Here is a 17322-nt window from a genome sequence, read left to right on the forward strand (position 1 = left end):
GCCAGTGGCCACCTGCTCTGTGAGGAGTTACTCTTCTTAAGCTGACGTCCAGCTTTTCAGCTCCACAATCAGTATCACTGGAAAAGAGATTTAGGTAATCCATTCCTGACTTTAACCATTAAGTAGAGAGGTGCTTTAAAGGACTCAAACATACTATTCCAACAGACCTTTCTTTAAGTTCTGAATCGCTCAAAGAAAGGGAAAAAGCTTATGCTAAGCTATCTATTACAGATCGTTATTGTGAAGTAAGTTTTATATTATTATCTGTTAAAAACAATCTTTTGGGATGTAATGCGTGACAAAAAGATTTTAGGATCTATTTTTTTCTTGGCATTGAAGCTTGATTGGCTTTATAATTCAAAATTAAAAAAAAAACACTGATGGGATCAACTCTAGGGAATCACTTATAGAAGCTGGGGTTTCTCTCAGGACATACCAATGAGCTTGTCATAGTCAATGCCCTTAGCACTGCTTGTCTGTACTGTCCACGGATCCACAAAGTCCTCCTCAGCTTCTGCGGCATTCAGGCCACGACTGTTCTCAGGTGCTGGTCTCGCTGGAGGGCAGTCGGCCTTATACTCCTCCCCCACGGTGGCTTTGTAGCTCATTTTCAGTGATAACAACAACTTCACTGCAGAATCGATTTCATCCTGGACAAAGGAAATGAGGATGAAGGCTAAAAATACCACCATAGCTAACATTTTGCTGAACACGACTGCTCTTACGTGGCATGCACTGTGCTAAGTGCCCCCACACACGTTATCTCCTTAGCCTCACGACACCCTTCAGAGGCAGGCACCACAGTCACTGTGCTCTTCCAGTTGAAGCCTCTGACACTCAGAGAGGTGAAGGAGCTTGCCCACAGACACACAGCAAGTCGTGGCCCAAATGTCTTATTTTCGTGCTGTTCTAGTGGTATGGATTACTATGAGACACTATGGTACAAATGGTTATGACACACAGTTATTTATGACACAGCGAATATGCTAAAGGTTGCTTCAATGCCACTGAGGCCAAGAAATGTGTGTGACATGCTCCCTGCACTGACTATACAGAATTCTACATTGGACCTTGTTTTTACATTCCGCACACTTGAAATAAGTATTTGTTGAAGCTTAAACAATACTACAGAGGACAGTAACACAACTCTAGACATCAGGGAAACAGATAAAAGCAACAAAAACAGGCTTTCAAATCCTAAATTAAGGAGGGATGCAGTGAGAAATAGTCATATTATGGTATTTTGGAGTCTTATCAAGCTGTCCCAAGTATTTGCATACTGAATGTTTAAAAATAAGCACAAGAAAGACAAACGTAAAAATATATCCTTAAGTACTCTGGAAATCTGGTAGAGACCTCCTGCTCCAGAAGCCCACAGGAGCCACCCATGAAGGCTGGCCTCTGGAAGAGCAGGCCTAATTAGGCAGATTAGTCATGCTATGCCCCAAAGCTTTGCTCCTGTAATTGGCCTTGCTGGATTAGATCACAAACAAAGAATATACACAGGCCAATTTGCTTGCCAAAGGAAGTACAAACATTCCCATTTAGAATGTACACATGTTATATAAAGCGGGCTTCCTAAGCAGAGAGGCAGGACAACACCACCCTCCATTTGGAGGGTGATGCTGCCTCAGGTACAGTACCTGAGCCACAAAGAACTCTTACTGTGCGGCAGGTCTGCAGGACACGGATTTATGTTTCACATTCTGAAATGATCTGGATTTCGTTATTACAATGAATTAGAATTGTGGGCTCAGTAAATCCATCAATATACTTCATTTAAGAGAGAGGATATTTCCCCAGGTTGGAAAAATAGGTAAGTTACTCATCTCATTTTTGCAGTACCTAGCCTCAGTGTAACAAAATAAATGTTTAGCAAGCATGATTTATTGAATTATCCATGGGAAGAATTTCCTTGCTTTGAAGTACACTTTAGTCAATACCCTTTTATCACTGGTTCTGTTGACATTTCGTACTCTATCTGTTCTAACTCTGCTTGCAACTAGGAGGCTCTTTGAAAGTCAAACATTTAACCCGTGTCTCTGCTTGAGAACTGTTTGTAGTCGGAATGCGATTTAAATGGACAGGCAAGCTTGCCTGGTCTATTTTCCTGTTCTCGATCTAACATGGACCAGGACACTGAAACAGGATTTAAAAGCTGATGTTAAAAAAAAAATACATAATAAATAAAATAAAAGCTGATGTTCTGGGAGAGGGAAAAAAAATAAAAGGCTCTGTACAAGCTGATTATATATGAAGTTCCAACACAAAGAGAACTGTTCATGGGGGAGGCCTATGGCAGAGGGTAGAGGCAGTGACTAAAGGGGCCCAGGGATGGCTTCCGGGTGCTACTATCCTGTTTCCTGATTTGGATGCTGGTTACATAGGTGTGGTCATTTTGTGAAAACTCAGTAAGCTGTCAGATTATGAGCTCATAGTTTTCCCAATAAATGGTGTATTTCAATTAAAAAAGTTTAAACTAAAAGCACAAGAAACAAGACTGTGCTATCTTAACCTCTGTGATACTGTGTCATTTCTTGAGTCCTGCCCAAACTGCTCATGCCCTCAGCCACTGTCTCCCCTCAGAGCCCCTAGATTCTTACCTATCCCCCCAGAAGACATCTTGCTTTTTAGTGAGTTGTTCCTGAAAGCAGGGGGTCTTATTCCCTTAGTACACAGAACAGAAAAGAACAGTAAGTACTATGGCCGAGACACATGCAGAGACAGCTGGAGAAAGAGCCCACGATGTCCTCACAATATTGGTACTCCTTGAGTGGCTTGAGTATTTTGCATAAAGTGAATTTCTAAAATACCAGGTGCTTCTATTATAACACATTCTTGGGTAAAATACATTTATTTCTGAATTTTCATCACTTAGCTCATGACTCCATTGTGCAGCCTCTAATCTCTCTTGTTGAAGGTCAGCTGATTGCATAAGTCAAAGAACACACTTGGAAGAGTAATTCTAAACTGTGTTAAGTATTGCTTGTTTAATAATGAACATGATTGAAGATCACTAAAAATTGGTAACTAAGAACACTTATTAAATGTTGTTTGAGTTCAACATGACATTGACACAGATACCACTGTCAAGTTTTCAAGAATGGATTCAAAGAGCAAATGATTAACATTTGGATCCTTTATTTATTTTAGTTTTAAAAACACCTTAGTCTCATCCACTGAGTCCTATCTGGTGTGTAAACCTCTTCCCGTGAATAATGAATTCCTTTTTTGGACATCGCTTTCTTTCAGTACTATTTATTTCTTTTAATGTGTAATGACTTCTTTGGGGTCCAAAGAGTCAAAGTTTCCTTTGGGTGGAAGAATGAGTGGGAGGCCAAGATGGATGGGACATGGCTGACACCAACTGGGGAGGACCCAGGACTCTGAAAAGGAGACAACAGGGGTTGCAAATGATGGACAAGGAAGTCATGGAGATGAAGAAGCTGAGTAACCTAAGGGTGGAGGCATCGCAGAATGAAAGGCATTGCTCACATGGATTAAAGATGCAGATGGCACAGGATTACACTTCTGAAACATCCTGCAGCGACAGCAGGAAGACCTTCCAGAAAGGTACAACCCCATGAGGACAAAGGCAATGAGAAGAGGATGCCACCAACAAGATTTTGGAAGCTGTAGAGCTGCTGGATGACTGGCCACGGACTGTGCAGAACAAACATAAGGACGTTGTGGAAACACTGGGATTACGATGCTGCGGACTCCTAGGGCTGGGCATTCTGAAGTTAGGGTGAATGTGGGCTATGATATAGGAGGCACAGGTGCAAAATCTGTCTAAGAAGCAGCTGCTTGGTTCTCTATACCTGCCCACCTCTCCAGACAGAAGTCCTGTAACAAGGAGGTCCAGTTACAAGTGTCTAGACCAGGGGTGCTCTACACAGCACGGGGAAGACACCAGGAGCAGGTAGTGTTAGGGATGGCCACACAGCCCAGCTCTTCTGTCCCACAGAGAATGCCAGGAAAACCATCCTCAAGATCTCAGAGATAAAAGGATACTTATCATACCTAGGTAACAAGAATGGGGTGAAATGAGGGAAGGGACGTCATTGAGAAAGTAACTGAGCTCACGGAAGTTAAAAATGATGGGATAAATGAAAAACAACTGGAAGATTAGAAGTTGAGGAAGGGGAGCCTGGTTGGCTCAGTCGGTAGAGCATTCAACTCTTGATCTCAGGATTGGGAGTTCTAGCCCCATGATGGGCGAAGAGCCTACTTAAAAAAAAAAAAAAGGCAACACAAGAGGTTGAGGAAGTATACATGAAAGAAGAACAAGAAAACAGAATGGAAAGCAGAAGGCAAAAAAAACAAGAAAAGCAGAGGACTGGTTTTGTGTGTGTGTGTGTGTGTGTGTGTGTGTGTGTGTAGGGGGAATCCATAAATAGAGAAAACAGGAGAGAAGAAATCAGAAAAAAAAAACAGTTTCCGAGAATTAAGGATCCTAAGTTTCTAGTTAGAAAGGATGTACTCATCCCAAGAAATTTCAGAATACTGGAACAAAGAGACTATCCTGCAAATTTCCATAGAGGAAAAATGAGGGAAGGGCATCTGGTTTTGCCACAGCCAACTGGGGGAGCCAGGTGAAGACTGCACTGGCTTCCGAATTCTGTGAGAAAATCACTTCTGCCCTAGGGTTCCATACGCACTCTTGCTTATCAAATTATTTCTTTAGCTAGAAATTTTTTCAGATACCATTAGAATATCTGTCTGTCAAGAGAGTAAACAAAGGAGGAATGAAAGACACAGGATCAGGAAACAGAGACCTAACAGGGAGGAGAGGGAAGGGCCTAAGGTGGGCAATGTGGACGGTGAAAGGCAGCAGTCCTGAGCAGGTGGAGGTCCTAGGCGAGACCTTCTGGAGATGAGCTGCAGACTGGCTGATGAGTGCCTCTGGAGGAGACCCACCCAACTGGCAGGGGCCTGGAGAGCCATTACCATTTGTACACAAAAACACAGAGCCAAGAGGGATTCAGACAAGTATCAACTCCAGGGCAGGAAAGGAAAAACACTCCAACTCTACTCCGTGGGTCAGCTGTCAGTAGCATTTACGCAGTCAGAAGAGCATCGATGCTGGTATTGTGACATGCACGGGACATGGGATGTGTTGACAGAAGTGCTAACTCCTCATCTTCCACAGTTAAAGCCCCATACTTGAATATCAACAAAGAGCAATATAAAACTGTGATTCTGAGAGAATCAGCTGAAAGGACTGAAATGTCTGTTTCTCGGAAGAGGCAGGGTAGATGACTGCATGGATTTCGGTGGTTTTATTTTTATTTATTTTTTTTTAATTTTTATTTATTTATGATAGTCACAGAGAGAGAGAGAGAGAGAGAGGCAGAGACACAGGCAGAGGGAGAAGCAGGCTCCATGCACCAGGAGCCCGATATGGGATTCGATCCTAAGTCTCCAGGATCGCGCCCTAGGCCAAAGGCAGGCGCCAAACCGCTGCGCCACCTAGGGATCCCGATTTCGGTGGTTTTAGACCACATGCATCATCAAGGAGAAAACGAATTTAAGGTTATAATCAAAATAGCTCAGTTATTGAGGGAACAGAGTCTTGCAAACTTTCTGTTCCTGGGTTGCATGACCCCAGGCTTGGTTTATTTTCATTCATTCATTCATTTGTTCATTTATTTTAAAGATTTTATTTATTTATTCATGAGAGACAGAGAGAGAGAGAAGCAGAGACACAAGCAGAGGGAGAAGCAGGCTCCATGCAGGGAGCCAAATGTGGGACTTGATCCCGGGACTCCAGGATCACACCCTGGACCAAAGGCAGGCACCAAACCACTGAGCCACCCAGGGATCCCCCCAGGCTTGGTTTAAATGCACATGTAGAGAGCCCAACAAAATCACATACCTTTGATGCTTTTCCAGCTTTGAGGGACCGCACGAGCTCCCCCTGAGCAGCTATGCTGTTGAACAGTTCTAGCGGGGATGCAAACCCCTGCTCACCGTTGGGCATGTCCGCCATCTCCAGGATCTAGGTTTACAGCTGGCTAGGGTGTCAGTAGTCCAGACAAAACTGTGGGGGGGGGGGGGGGGCGGGGAGGGGAGAAGGGAGAGATTGATTAACAAGCCACTGTAACTGTTTTATCTTTCCTGCATCTACCTAGTCCTTCATCTTTCCAAAAAGGTTGGAGAGGACACGGATATAATAACATTAATAAAAGTGTAAGCACTAATTTGGGGCCATGAAAAGGGAGAAAAGAGGAAGAACAGATCCCAATGGTGAGGACTGAAGGAACGGCTCTGATTTATGGGCTGTGGGACTCACTAAGTGGGTCTCACTCAGTGCCCAGCACCAGGAAGGACTCGTGTTTGCACACACTGTAAATACCAAAGTGCTTTAACAAACCTAAGTTCATCAGAACTAAAAACATTTGGCAAACTGCAATTTACTTTTTATCTTAATTGTTTTGGGGATGAGTCCCACGCCCTTGCAGCCATAAGCAGTAGGTCATTGAACAAATGGCTTTTTCTGCTGGCCAGCTGCTCTGTTCTCAGATTAAGCAAGGTCTGGGGTCCAGGACAAGGTCTTATCTAGGGTGGAGGGTAGGGCCTTATCTGTTCTGGGCTCCAAACGAGGAAAATGATATATAGCCTGTCCATTTACATGCTATCTTACTTCACAGCAGATCTCTGAAAAAGGTGTACCTGCAACTTTTATTAGCCATTATTTACTATTAACTTTGAAAAAGGTGGGACACAGGGTACACCACCTGATGCTGCCTTGGAGCCGAGATGGGTCACGGTCAGTGCCCTCTTGGGTCAGTCACTTTCCCTTTCTGAGTGTCAGCTTTCTCATCTAGAGAGTGGCACAATCAGGAACCTCTTTGGCTATCTCAACACCTGCTATGAGAAGAAATGAGGAAAAACTAGAAGGTAGCATTTTGTAAACTGTAAAGCAAGATATAATCCATTCGGAGTATTATTTATTAGGGCTCCAGGGTGTGGCCAAACCGCACCCAGCTTTTTTTTAAGACTTGTCACAAATCGTAACCTTATACACATCCATTCGCCAAAGTCTCATGGCACTCCTGTGAGGAAGGTCTGTTGTCTCCATTTCACAGATGAGTAAACCGAGGCAAAGAAGTTATGGAACCTTCCTGAGTGAACACTACTGGAAGGGATGGGATACAAACTCAAGCAGCTACAACTCACACTCTCCAATGCTGTCCTATATGTTACTTAACTGTAAGGAGTCTCAGCCTCTCAACCGTAAAGTGGGACTGATGGTAATGCTACCTGCAAGACTGCTGTGTGGCTGGAGTGTGACAGCACAGGGAGTTAACCAGCACAGCCCTGGCTCCATAGTACAGGTTCAATAAATGGCTATTTTGTGTCTTTATTTAATTTTTTTAAAAAAAGATTTTATTTATTCATTCATGAGAGACAGAGAGAGAGAGAAGCAGAGACACAGTCAGAGGGACAAGCAGGCTCCTTGCAAGCACTTGATCCTCAGTCTCCAGGATCACTACCTGGCTAAAGGCAGGCACTCCTCCGCTGAGCCACCCAGGCGTCCCTAATAACTTTTCTAATAACTCTTTGAACCAAACACAAAAACCTGAGGAATAATTTTTGTAAAGATTTTATTTACTTATTTATTCATTCACGAGAGACACACAGAAAGAGACAGGCAGAGACACAGGCAGAGGGAGAAGCAGGCTCCATGCAGGGAGCCTGATGTGGGACGGGATCACACCCTGAGCCAAAGGCAGATGCTCAACCCCTGAGCCAGCCAGGCGTCCCAACTAGGCTACTCTATATAAATCAATGACAGCATAATACTGAAACTAGGATAGGACAGAAACCAGTTTCTTTTCTCTCCTTACTGAGAATCACCTCAATTCCCAGAAAGGGAAGTTGGATAAAATACCTCCTTCAGAAAACAAAGCTAACAGTTTAGGGAAGCCTGCAAGAAGGAATGCGGAAGAGACTCTGACTACCCCAGGAGAGAACCATTCAGGCTCGTATCAAATTACAATCTAAGGGATGAAATGTACTTCTAGCCACAAACAATCAAACATCCTGTCCAGCTACTTTACACAAGATCTCAGATTTGTCCAAACTTCAAAGTTGGATGGCATAGTTAACTCTGTGTTAGTCGATGATAGGTGATGGGGGAGTTAGAGCAGTCCCCTGAGGTTCCACCGCCAAAGCCCTCCTAAATCACGTGTTCTCTCAGAATTCTCAGAATGTGATACTCTCCTCTGCCTACGCTGCAGGTTATCTCACTAATTCAGACCTCAGCTCTTCTCTGCAGCCTTTCCTGACTCCTGCGTCTCCGGTGATCCCCAAGCACTGTCAACTTGATTAGGGCCCTCGCACAGCATTTAGTTATTCACGTCTTCTCCACTCGACAGGGAAATCAAGCACTGGGTTTTTACTCTTTTGTGTACTGCTAATGCCTGGTACACAGCAGTTTATCAACGTTCACTGCATTAATCAATCTCAGAAGTCACCCAGTTCAACATTCCTCCTAAGATTTATATCCTCTCACGTTATCTTTGTAAGTGCTTGTTCCAGTTTAAGGTAGATTTACATGTGGACTTCAAAACAAACCACCTTAGTTTTAGCACCTTGCCACTCTGCTGAGCCTGCTGGATTTGGAAAGGGCCAGGTTGACCCATGGCGCCTTCTCCAGGTCTCACAGCCCTAGTCTGGTTTCTTCAGCCACTGCTAACTGTGCCTACCACCCAGGTCGTTCTCTTTGGGATTGCCTTGGGTTTAATCCCTGTTCTTCCAAAAGTGTGGTATCTGGCATACAAGGCAACGGGTGACAGTAGTAAGGTTCTGACGTCAGCAAGTAGGACCAGAAGTATTACTCTTAAAAATTCCTACGGAAAGTACCAGGTAAATAACAGGTGTGTCCTGGACAGACCATCTCCCCCTGCAATGGAGCAGATAACGTAGAGGATCCACTAGATGAACGCGATCCAAACTTAGGGACCATGCTGTAGGGAAAAATATGCCTTTCCGTAGCAGAATTCTGTTTGAGAAGGAGCACATGGGAACTAGACCTGATGAGGAACAGAAGATAAGGTCTCCCTGCTCTCAGGACATGAGGCAAACACTGCCTGGGAACCACCCACATGATAAATCGTGTGTGTGTGTGTGTGTGTGTGTGTGTGCGTGTGACGCAACCTCTTTAGAGACAGGAGAATAGCACAGACTCTTGGTTTACACACCCAACCCCCCCCCCCCGCCCTGCAACGCGCACCCTCCTTTTCCCTCACATCTAGTCCACATGCTCTTTTCTTTGTCAACTTTTCAAATGAAATTTACTTCAGAGGTTTTTAACCCAGAGTTCAGCATGTCTGAAATGACACTGACAGTTTGCATACACACTGGTATGTGTGCCCATGGTTCTAAGCAGAACATGCAGGTTACTTTATCAAAGGGGTCTGGGATGCCAAAAGTCTATGGACGACTGTCTTAGTGTTTACTGCATAAAGTGCAAATAGAGCTTTGAATCTTTCTTAAAGAGAGTTGTATCATCTATTTAACAGAGTAAAATCTAAAACAAAGACAACAGAGCTATAATCTGTGGAATCACCCATCATCTCCTTTGAAGTAAGCATGAAGTAGAAAGAGCAGACCTGAATAGTCCGTGGCAGGTCACAGTGCACCTTTAAAGAGAAAGCTAAAAGACTCTTAACAATTAACTCACAGTTCCCCTTTTCAAAGAACCTGAATCTTGTGCTCAAAATGAGCGAGGTACCATTTCAAAATGAAAGGTACCATTGTTCTCGAGAAGCAGAACAGGCGCTTGAAGAAACTGGGTAGTTTCGGGATGGGGAACAGAAAGAATTACAGAACCGTTTAACAGAACATGACGATGACTTGGGCCGTCCTGAGATCATCTCACAGACCAGACTACACTGGTCTACAATTTGGGGACAGGGAGCATGAACACAGCCGGGAAGAGCAGCTGGCTCTGTAGTTTCTGGGTGCCCGGAACACCACCAAGACGTGGGATACCGTCCTTTACTGCCGGGCCCCAGGGCGCCGCTGACAATGGCTCTGCACTGCCAAGTTCCCAGGGGACAAGAAAGCGACTTGTGTCGGGCCAGGACTTCTCTGAATGCTTCGAGCCTGGGGACAGGTCATGCCCACCTTTCCTTTGTTAAACTCCCAGAAGCAAGGCAATTTTTTCCCCTTTGGGTAATAAAACGCATGTTACCTTAAAAGCCAAAGGTGATGTGAATTCCCACCAAGCCAGGCCTGAGATGCTCTTGCATACGACCACGGAAGAGGGGTAGTATGTTAGGATGCTGAGCATGTCAGGAGGCCTCGTCAGTGACAACTGTGAGAGCCAGCATCAACGTGCTGCAGGTGCAGCCATCAGCCCCAACAGGCAACTGCTCTGCTTGCCCACTCCCTCCACTGCCCCCTCCTCCCAGGTGGGGGAGGCTCTGAATCACCTAGACTTTACTTGGGTCATCTTGCTGAAATACAACACACAACACCCCGATTCTGAGAGACAACCCCTCGCCCCTCGCCCGTCTGTCCGTACGTCCGCCGTCCAGGAACCACGATTTCCATTCCAGCGCTTTGGTAAGAGGCTGGTAAAAAAAAACACCAAGTAGCTGGATGCCTGGGGAAGATCCGGATACATACCCAGGATGTGCAGGACGCGGCAGAGGCGGCCACTGGTCTCGCCGGGCAGCTGGGAGCCAGAGTCTGCCCCGAGGGGGGAAGCCAGAGGTCTTTTATAGTCTTCCCCTGTTTCTTTCGGTTTCTTTTTTTAAAAAAGGCTCTTCTTTTTTGTTTCTTCTTTTTTTCTTCCTGTTTACCCCACTCTCCAGCTGTTGGCACGTAGGGATTTTTTATAAATTACTCAGTTTCTCAGAAACACTTGAGACTCTTGACCAACCTCCTCGCTGAGACGGTCCAATCAGAGGTGGGTGGGGTGGGTGGGGTGGCCGGGTGCAGGCCGAGCCGAGCCGTGGGCCGGCCATTGCATCAGCCACCCCATACCCCGGGCTGGCCCGCACATAACCTCCCCACCCTCTTCCCGTTCCCCACCCACCCTCGGCACCAGCGGGACTAACTGTTTACGTGCAGCCGTGGGAGGCCGCAGAAATCCCCGCGGCTGCTCACCGAGGAAGCGCAATGCGCATTGGTGGGAGGAGCGCGAGCTCCGGCCCGGCCCGACCTAGCTCTGGGCCCTGCCTCGGGTCAAGCCCTGGGGCGAGGGCTGTTACCTCTCTGCCTCGTCCTCCTCGGGCGCCTCGTCTGTGAAATGGGCACACGGGAGCCGCCTGGCTTTGCCCCCGAGGGCAGCGAGCGCGACGGCAGAGGCCGAGCCCCCGGCACCCGGCCCACGCTCCTGCCCGGGGTGGGGGGGTCTCGCCCTGGGGGGGAGGGGCGGGGGCGGGGGACGGGGCGCCACCGCGGAGCCAGACCCCGGCGGGCAGCGAGCCGGGCTCTGAGCAGGATACTCCGGGCCGTCGCCTGCAGGCTGCGGCAGGGCCCGGTCAGCCGGCGCCACCCCGGCCTCCCTCCCGCCCTCCCCCCCCCCACCCCATCCCCTCACTTACCGGCCCAGCCGGGCCCTTCAGCGCCGCGGGCTCAGCCACCGGCGGCCTCCTGGGCGTCCCTGGAAACGCCGTCCGGCCGGAACGACTTCCGGCCGTGCTGCCCCACCATTGGCTGTTCGCGCGGGGGCGGAGCGGAGGCCGCGGATGATTGGTTGGCGGGTCCGGCACCAGCGGAACGCAACTGGGTTGCGGAGTGCAGGCCGGACGACCTGCGGGAGGACCGAGCGCTTCCGGTGCGTGCGGTGAGCGGCGGGCCCGGGGGCGGGAGGGGGTTGGGAGCGGGCGGCGGGCGGCGGCGGCGGCGGCGGGGGCGGCGGGGGCGGCGGCCGGAGCGCCCCGCGGCCCTCAGCGCGGGCCTCCGACCCTCCCTCGCCGGTCCCTTGGCGGCAGCTGCCTTCCGGACGCGCCGAGCTCGGGGCCCGCCCTACCTCCGGCTCTTGACAGCTCGGCTAACTTCTATTCATCCTTCAAAACCCATCGCGGGTCGTCTGCCTGGTTGCCTTCCTCCTCAGTCTGTGGCCTCCGGCGCCGGATCCGTGTTTTGTGTTTAATCTGTGCGCACACCAGACCCAGTCTAAGGCTTGGCCCCGAGTAGGTAATGAGGACGTGTTCGCCGAAGGAGGGTGTCCTCCCTCTTTTACTGTCTCCGTGCCCCACCCCCACCCCCACCCCCCGCAGCTGCAGCCCACGAATATTCCCGGACCCCGGGTGGGGGTGGGGGGGTGTCAGCGAGTGAACCGAGCACGACAGGCGCTGCCCTCGAGGAGCCGACCCGGCGCTGCTGGGTCCCCGGCTTCCTCCCGCGGATCCCCGCCCCCACCTCGAAATTTTTTCCCCTTTTCCCGCCCATGTGCCTTCGCAGACACAAAAGGCAGCAACCACTTCGCCCGAAAGTTTTCCGTTGTTGCCAGTGCGTCTCCCTGGCCTCCGTTTTTGCCTGTCCCCCCCCTCCCCCCCAGAGTCACCCCCTGGGCCTCCCTGCATCCTCCCTCCGGCCCCCTTTGATGCTCTTCCTTGCCTCTGGTGTCGGGCCCACCTCGGCCACCCACCCGAGATGGAGCTGCAACCCCCAAGCCCGCAGGCGCCGCCTCTACGCTCTTCTGTTCTGCCTTTCTCCTTAGGATCTCTTACTGCCTGGGACCCTGCATCTCGCTGGATTGTGGTCGGCCTCTGCCACTGCCACCCGAGCATGGTGAGCGCGGGCCGCCCTTCGCTGTGTGTCTGCCGTGGGGCCTCACCAGTGGCCTCTGCGCCATCGGTCCTGGGTACACGAGCCAAACGTTCACGAAGCAGGTAGTATCCAGAGCCTCGGCATCCGCCCTCCTGCATTCATTCTGCCCTTGCTGCCTTGCCTAGCTAGGAAGTGGGCTCATGGGCCCCAATCCCACCACTCTCTGATGTACCGTGGACGTCTTTCTTTCTTTTTAAAATTTTCTTGTTTTTTCTTTCTAAGATTTTATTCATTTATTCATGAAAGACACACACAGAGAGAGAGAGAGAGAGAGAGGCAGAGACACAGGCAGAGGGAGAAGCAGGCTCCATGCACCGGGAGCCCGACGTGGGATTCGATCCCGGGTCTCCAGGATCGCGCCCTGGGCCAAAGGCAGGCGCTAAACCACTGCACCACCAGGGATCCCCCCAGCTTCTCATCCTTAAGAGGACACCTGTCCTATTGGATTAGGACCCACCCTCATGACCTCATTTCAATTTTTAAAAAATATTTTATTTATTTATTCATGAAAGACACACACAGAGAGGCAGAGATGCAGGCAGAGGGAGAAGCAGGCTCCATGCAGGGAGCCCCATGTGGGACCCCATCCCGGGTCTCCAGGATCAGGCCCTGGGCCGAAGGCAGACACTCAACCACTGAGCCATCCAGATGTCTGTCTTTCTTTCTTTCTTTCTTTCTTTCTTTCTTTCTTTCTTTCTTTCTTCTTTCTTTTCTTTCTTTCTTTCTTTCTTTCTTTCTTTCTTTCTTTCTTTTTAAGGTTTATTATGTTAGAGGGAGTGGGGGAGAGAGAGAGAGAGAGAGAGCTTGCTCGAGAAAGGAGGGACAGAGGGAGAGGAACTCAAGTCGACTCTGTGCTGAACACAGAGCCTGACTCAAGGCTTGATCTCACAACTCTGAGATCAGGACCTGAGCCAAAATCAAGAGTTGGACGCTTAGCTGATTGAGCCACCCAGGCAGGCACCATCGGTCTCTCTTCTGAGTCAACCACTGCAGACAACGAGGTGGGTGGGAATCCATCATGTGGCTGAGGACTCACATCCTGGCAGTGGGAACCTAGTGGGTTCCCTGCGACAGGGAGGAATGGTATGTGGTGGTGTGTGGTGCTGTCTACAGGAGTTGAGACAGGTGAGATGTCTGATCAGGACCAGGCTAAGTGTTTAGAGAATAGAAATGCCAAGTTGTTTGCAGAGTGCAGATGGCTTTGTGTATGGAAGGTGTTACCTGCCCAGATTAGGCTGCAGGATGGAGGGGGGGGTGGAATTTTGGAGGAGGTAGACTATATTTGTTGAATGATGATGTAATGTGTTGGACAGTGGAGCCCTTCAGGTGATGGGAACCCTTTGGGGGAGAGGTGTGGGTGGGGCGAAGTGGTTGGATGCCAGGAAATGTGAGGGAGACCTGGGTGATAGGCTGAGTGGCTTAACAGGGGACCCAGAGGGAGTCTGGCGCTGACCTGACCCCACATGCCTGCAGGAGGAGGGGCGCAGTGTGGTACCTAAGGTAGGGCCTCATCTGGGGCAGCTCAGCAGTTGGTGCTGCTCCTTCACGCCCTCTGCTGTCCTGGATGTGCTGGGCATCCTTGTCCTGATTGTACTTCCTTTTAAAAGCACAGAATTGAACTCCAGACTGAAGGGCTTCTTTCCAGAAACTAGTTGGCAGCAATTTATCGTGTATGGTGGTTCAGAATTTCAGGAAGGATTTTTTAGAAAAGGAAATACACTGCTGTGTGAGTGTGTGTTTGGAGTGAAGCTGGCAAATTTGGACCAAACCCTTCAGAAACTGGGGGGGCTGAGGCCTTGAACACGTGGTTTTGTGTTGTGGGTCTATCTCACCACTGGCTTATCGGTGAGGTGGGAGTATCTGGGCAGGGGGTGAAGGAGGCACTGGGGCCCACGGGGAGGGTGAAGATCAGGGTGACGTGCTTCTCCCACTTGATGGGTTTTGGACATCTTTCCATTTTAGTATTTTCAGACCTACTCTCAAAGACCCAAGTTGCCCTTCCATAAGGCATCTTTAAAATCCTGAATCTTTCTGTCCAGGCATCCATTCTCCATTTTGTCAGGTCTTCTTTTTATGTCTTTCAATAAAGTTTTGGTTTTCTTCCTGTAGGCTTTTGCTGATTTTTTTTTCATTTTCCCCAGATAGCCTGTAGTTTTTACTTAAAAAAATAAAATCTTCTAATTATGCCTGGTGTATAGAAAAGCCCTCATTTTTTTTTTAAGATTTTATTTATTTATTCATGAGAGATACAGAGAGAGAGGCAGAGACACAAGACACACACAAGCAAGACACAAGAGACAAGAGACACAAGACAAGCAAGACACAAGAGGCACAAGCAGAGGGAGAAGCAGGCTCCGTGCAGGGAGCCTGATGCAAGACTCGATCCCTGGACCCTGGGATTATCCCTGGACCCCAGGATCACGACCTGAGCCAAAGGCAGATGCTCAACGACTGAGCCACCTAGGTGTCCCAAGCTCTCATTTTTTAGTATGTTTATTTTTAGAGTTTTCCAATTGTGGATTTGCTGGGTGGTATGTTTTCTTTTAATTAAGTGTGGTGGTAAATATTCTTCTGTGCGTATTTTCTGACACTTGACTTTGTTTGGTCTCAGATAGTTTGTCCTCAAAGGATATCAAGAAACTGTGTCTTCAATGGCTTCATTGGTGGCTTATGATGACTCGGAGTCAGAGGCTGAGACTGAGCCCGTGGGAAATTTTAATGCTGCCAGCCAGATGAAAGACACCTCTGATGTGGTCAAGCCTCCTGGGCAGGATTTTGCATCAGAAGCCCCAGGTGTGACGGAAGGGGCAGTACTGTCCACAAAGCATGGTTCTGGTGCAGATCCAGCTGGCCATCGTCTCCCACTGGTCCGGCTCTGGAGAAGTGACCCAGGATCTTGTCCCAGCCAGAGGCTACAGTGGCCCAGGACGGAGCCTGACGTCACCTTCCCCACAGGCAAGCCTCCTCCACCTTCCCTGTGGACCAGCCAGACTCCAGCTGGCCATGTGCCCCTGGCAGCTGCCCACTTTAGCGGATGAAACTCTCCTGGGGAACTTATGACTCCCCTGAACCATCCTTCTGTGTCCAAACCAAGTCTGAAACCCCAGGTAAACATGGCAACTCTCTTCAGAAGAAAAGGTGTGAGGACTGTATCGTGCCCTATACGCCAAAAAGACTAAGACAGTCACAGGCACTAAGCACAGAAACTGGGAAGGGCAGAGATGTGGAGGTGCAGGGTCCGTCTGCAGGGCGTGCCCCGGCTCCTCTCTCTATGGCCCCCAGAGTGTCTGAGTTTATTCAGCCCTATTTGGACAGTCAGTATAAAGAAACCACCATTCCCAGGAAAGTGCTCTTCCACCTGAGAAGTCACAGGGGCCCCGTCAACAGCATACAGTGGTGTCCGGTTTTTGCTAAGAGCCACATGCTTCTCTCAGTGTCTATGGATAAAACCTTCAAGGTAAGACTTGAGCAATACTGCTTCTTCAGGGACTTTTAGAAGTAAATTGCCGGGGTGTTTTGCCTTTCACAGCAGTGAGGTAGGGGGGCCGAACGTTTCTGTGTGGGAACTTCTGCAATTCTCTCTGCTGCGTTCAGGAGTGGGTCCTCAGTGGCCCACCCTGGACTGTTGGTCCGCTCTGTCCCCTCCCCCTGATGCTGCCTGGCTTAGGCCACCTGAGGATGCTAGCCTTTACTCCTTGTGGGAGCATGGAGGATGTGCAGACACACTGGAACCGTTGAAGATGAGGTTGCTGAGTGAGGACAGTCAGAGGGAGAGGAAAGCCTGGGACAAGTCCTGGGTCCCTGTGAAGCTTGGGGAATGTGGAGCTGTGGCAGCTCTGTGCTGGGCACTGTGTCGGATGCCAGGGGAGCTGAGGTAGATAGACCTGGCCCCTGGCTGCAGGGTGTGCAGTATGGTGGGGGCCATGGGCCAGTGGAGAGGCTCTCACAACCCTGGGCTTAGGAGTGTGAGGACCAGACTCCCAGAGGGACACAAGTGCTCCATGAACCCCCCGGGAGGGCTTGGTGAAGGCTTCCAGGAGGAGGGGAAGGTTCACTTGGTGAAGGTCGTGAGATAGAGCATAAGGATGTTCTTGGTTGTAAGCCTGAGAAGTCCTGAGGGACCTGTTGGGGAGCGAGGGGCCAGACCAAGGATAGCTGTGGATGCCCTGCCGAGGACTTCCGGTTCATACAGACTCCGTTTTTCATTGTTACTTAAGAGCTACTGAAATCCTGCTGACCTGCTGTAAGCAATCCCCACTCATACAGGGATTTAGCATAGCAGTGTTGCACCTCCTGTAACCTGTCTCCAGTGCCTCTGGGCTCTACTCTGTCTCTAGCAAGCACCTCAGCACCTAGCAAGTCATCTATACGTTGTAGGTGCCAAGTAAATGCACACTGAACCAAAGCTTCCTGGAAAGAAAATGGCTTTGGAGTTGAAGGGACGGGCCTTCGGCTCCAGCTTTGCTGTGGAGCAGCTGGTTAGCTGGCCCCACTCCAAGTCTGGCGTCTCATCTGTAAAGGGCATCG

At 49.3% G+C, this 17322-nt stretch overlaps 2 protein-coding genes across 10 annotated transcripts in view; one reads left to right on the forward strand and one right to left on the reverse strand.

The window, feature by feature from the left end:
* WARS1 (tryptophanyl-tRNA synthetase 1) overlaps nt 1-11703 on the reverse strand; it is a 34178-nt gene extending 22475 nt beyond the window's left edge. For 2 of the 9 annotated variants that reach the window (XM_049113488.1, XM_049113493.1), the window contains exons 1-5: nt 11565-11703; nt 10642-10829; nt 6741-6873; nt 5879-6043; nt 437-650 (exon numbers count right to left, since the gene is read on the reverse strand). In XM_049113488.1, coding sequence (XP_048969445.1) covers nt 437-650; nt 5879-5992 — 328 coding nt within the window. In that variant the 5' untranslated portion in view covers nt 5993-6043; nt 6741-6873; nt 10642-10829; nt 11565-11703. Of the gene's footprint in view, nt 1-436; nt 651-5878; nt 6044-6740; nt 6874-10641; nt 10830-11228; nt 11376-11564 lie in introns of those variants that run through there. The other 7 variants (XM_049113487.1, XM_049113492.1, XM_049113491.1 and 4 more) reach the window with 5 other exon arrangements.
* WDR25 (WD repeat domain 25) overlaps nt 11694-17322 on the forward strand; it is a 142677-nt gene continuing 137048 nt past the window's right edge. Inside the window, 5 exon segments of the mRNA XM_049113475.1 lie at nt 11694-11806; nt 11955-12155; nt 12686-12857; nt 15411-15822; nt 15825-16252. Coding sequence (XP_048969432.1) covers nt 11709-11806; nt 11955-12155; nt 12686-12857; nt 15411-15822; nt 15825-16252 — 1311 coding nt within the window. The 5' untranslated portion in view covers nt 11694-11708.

This window comes from Canis lupus, chromosome 8 (genome assembly GCF_003254725.2).
Source record: "Canis lupus dingo isolate Sandy chromosome 8, ASM325472v2, whole genome shotgun sequence".
Lineage (NCBI taxonomy): Eukaryota > Metazoa > Chordata > Mammalia > Carnivora > Canidae > Canis > Canis lupus.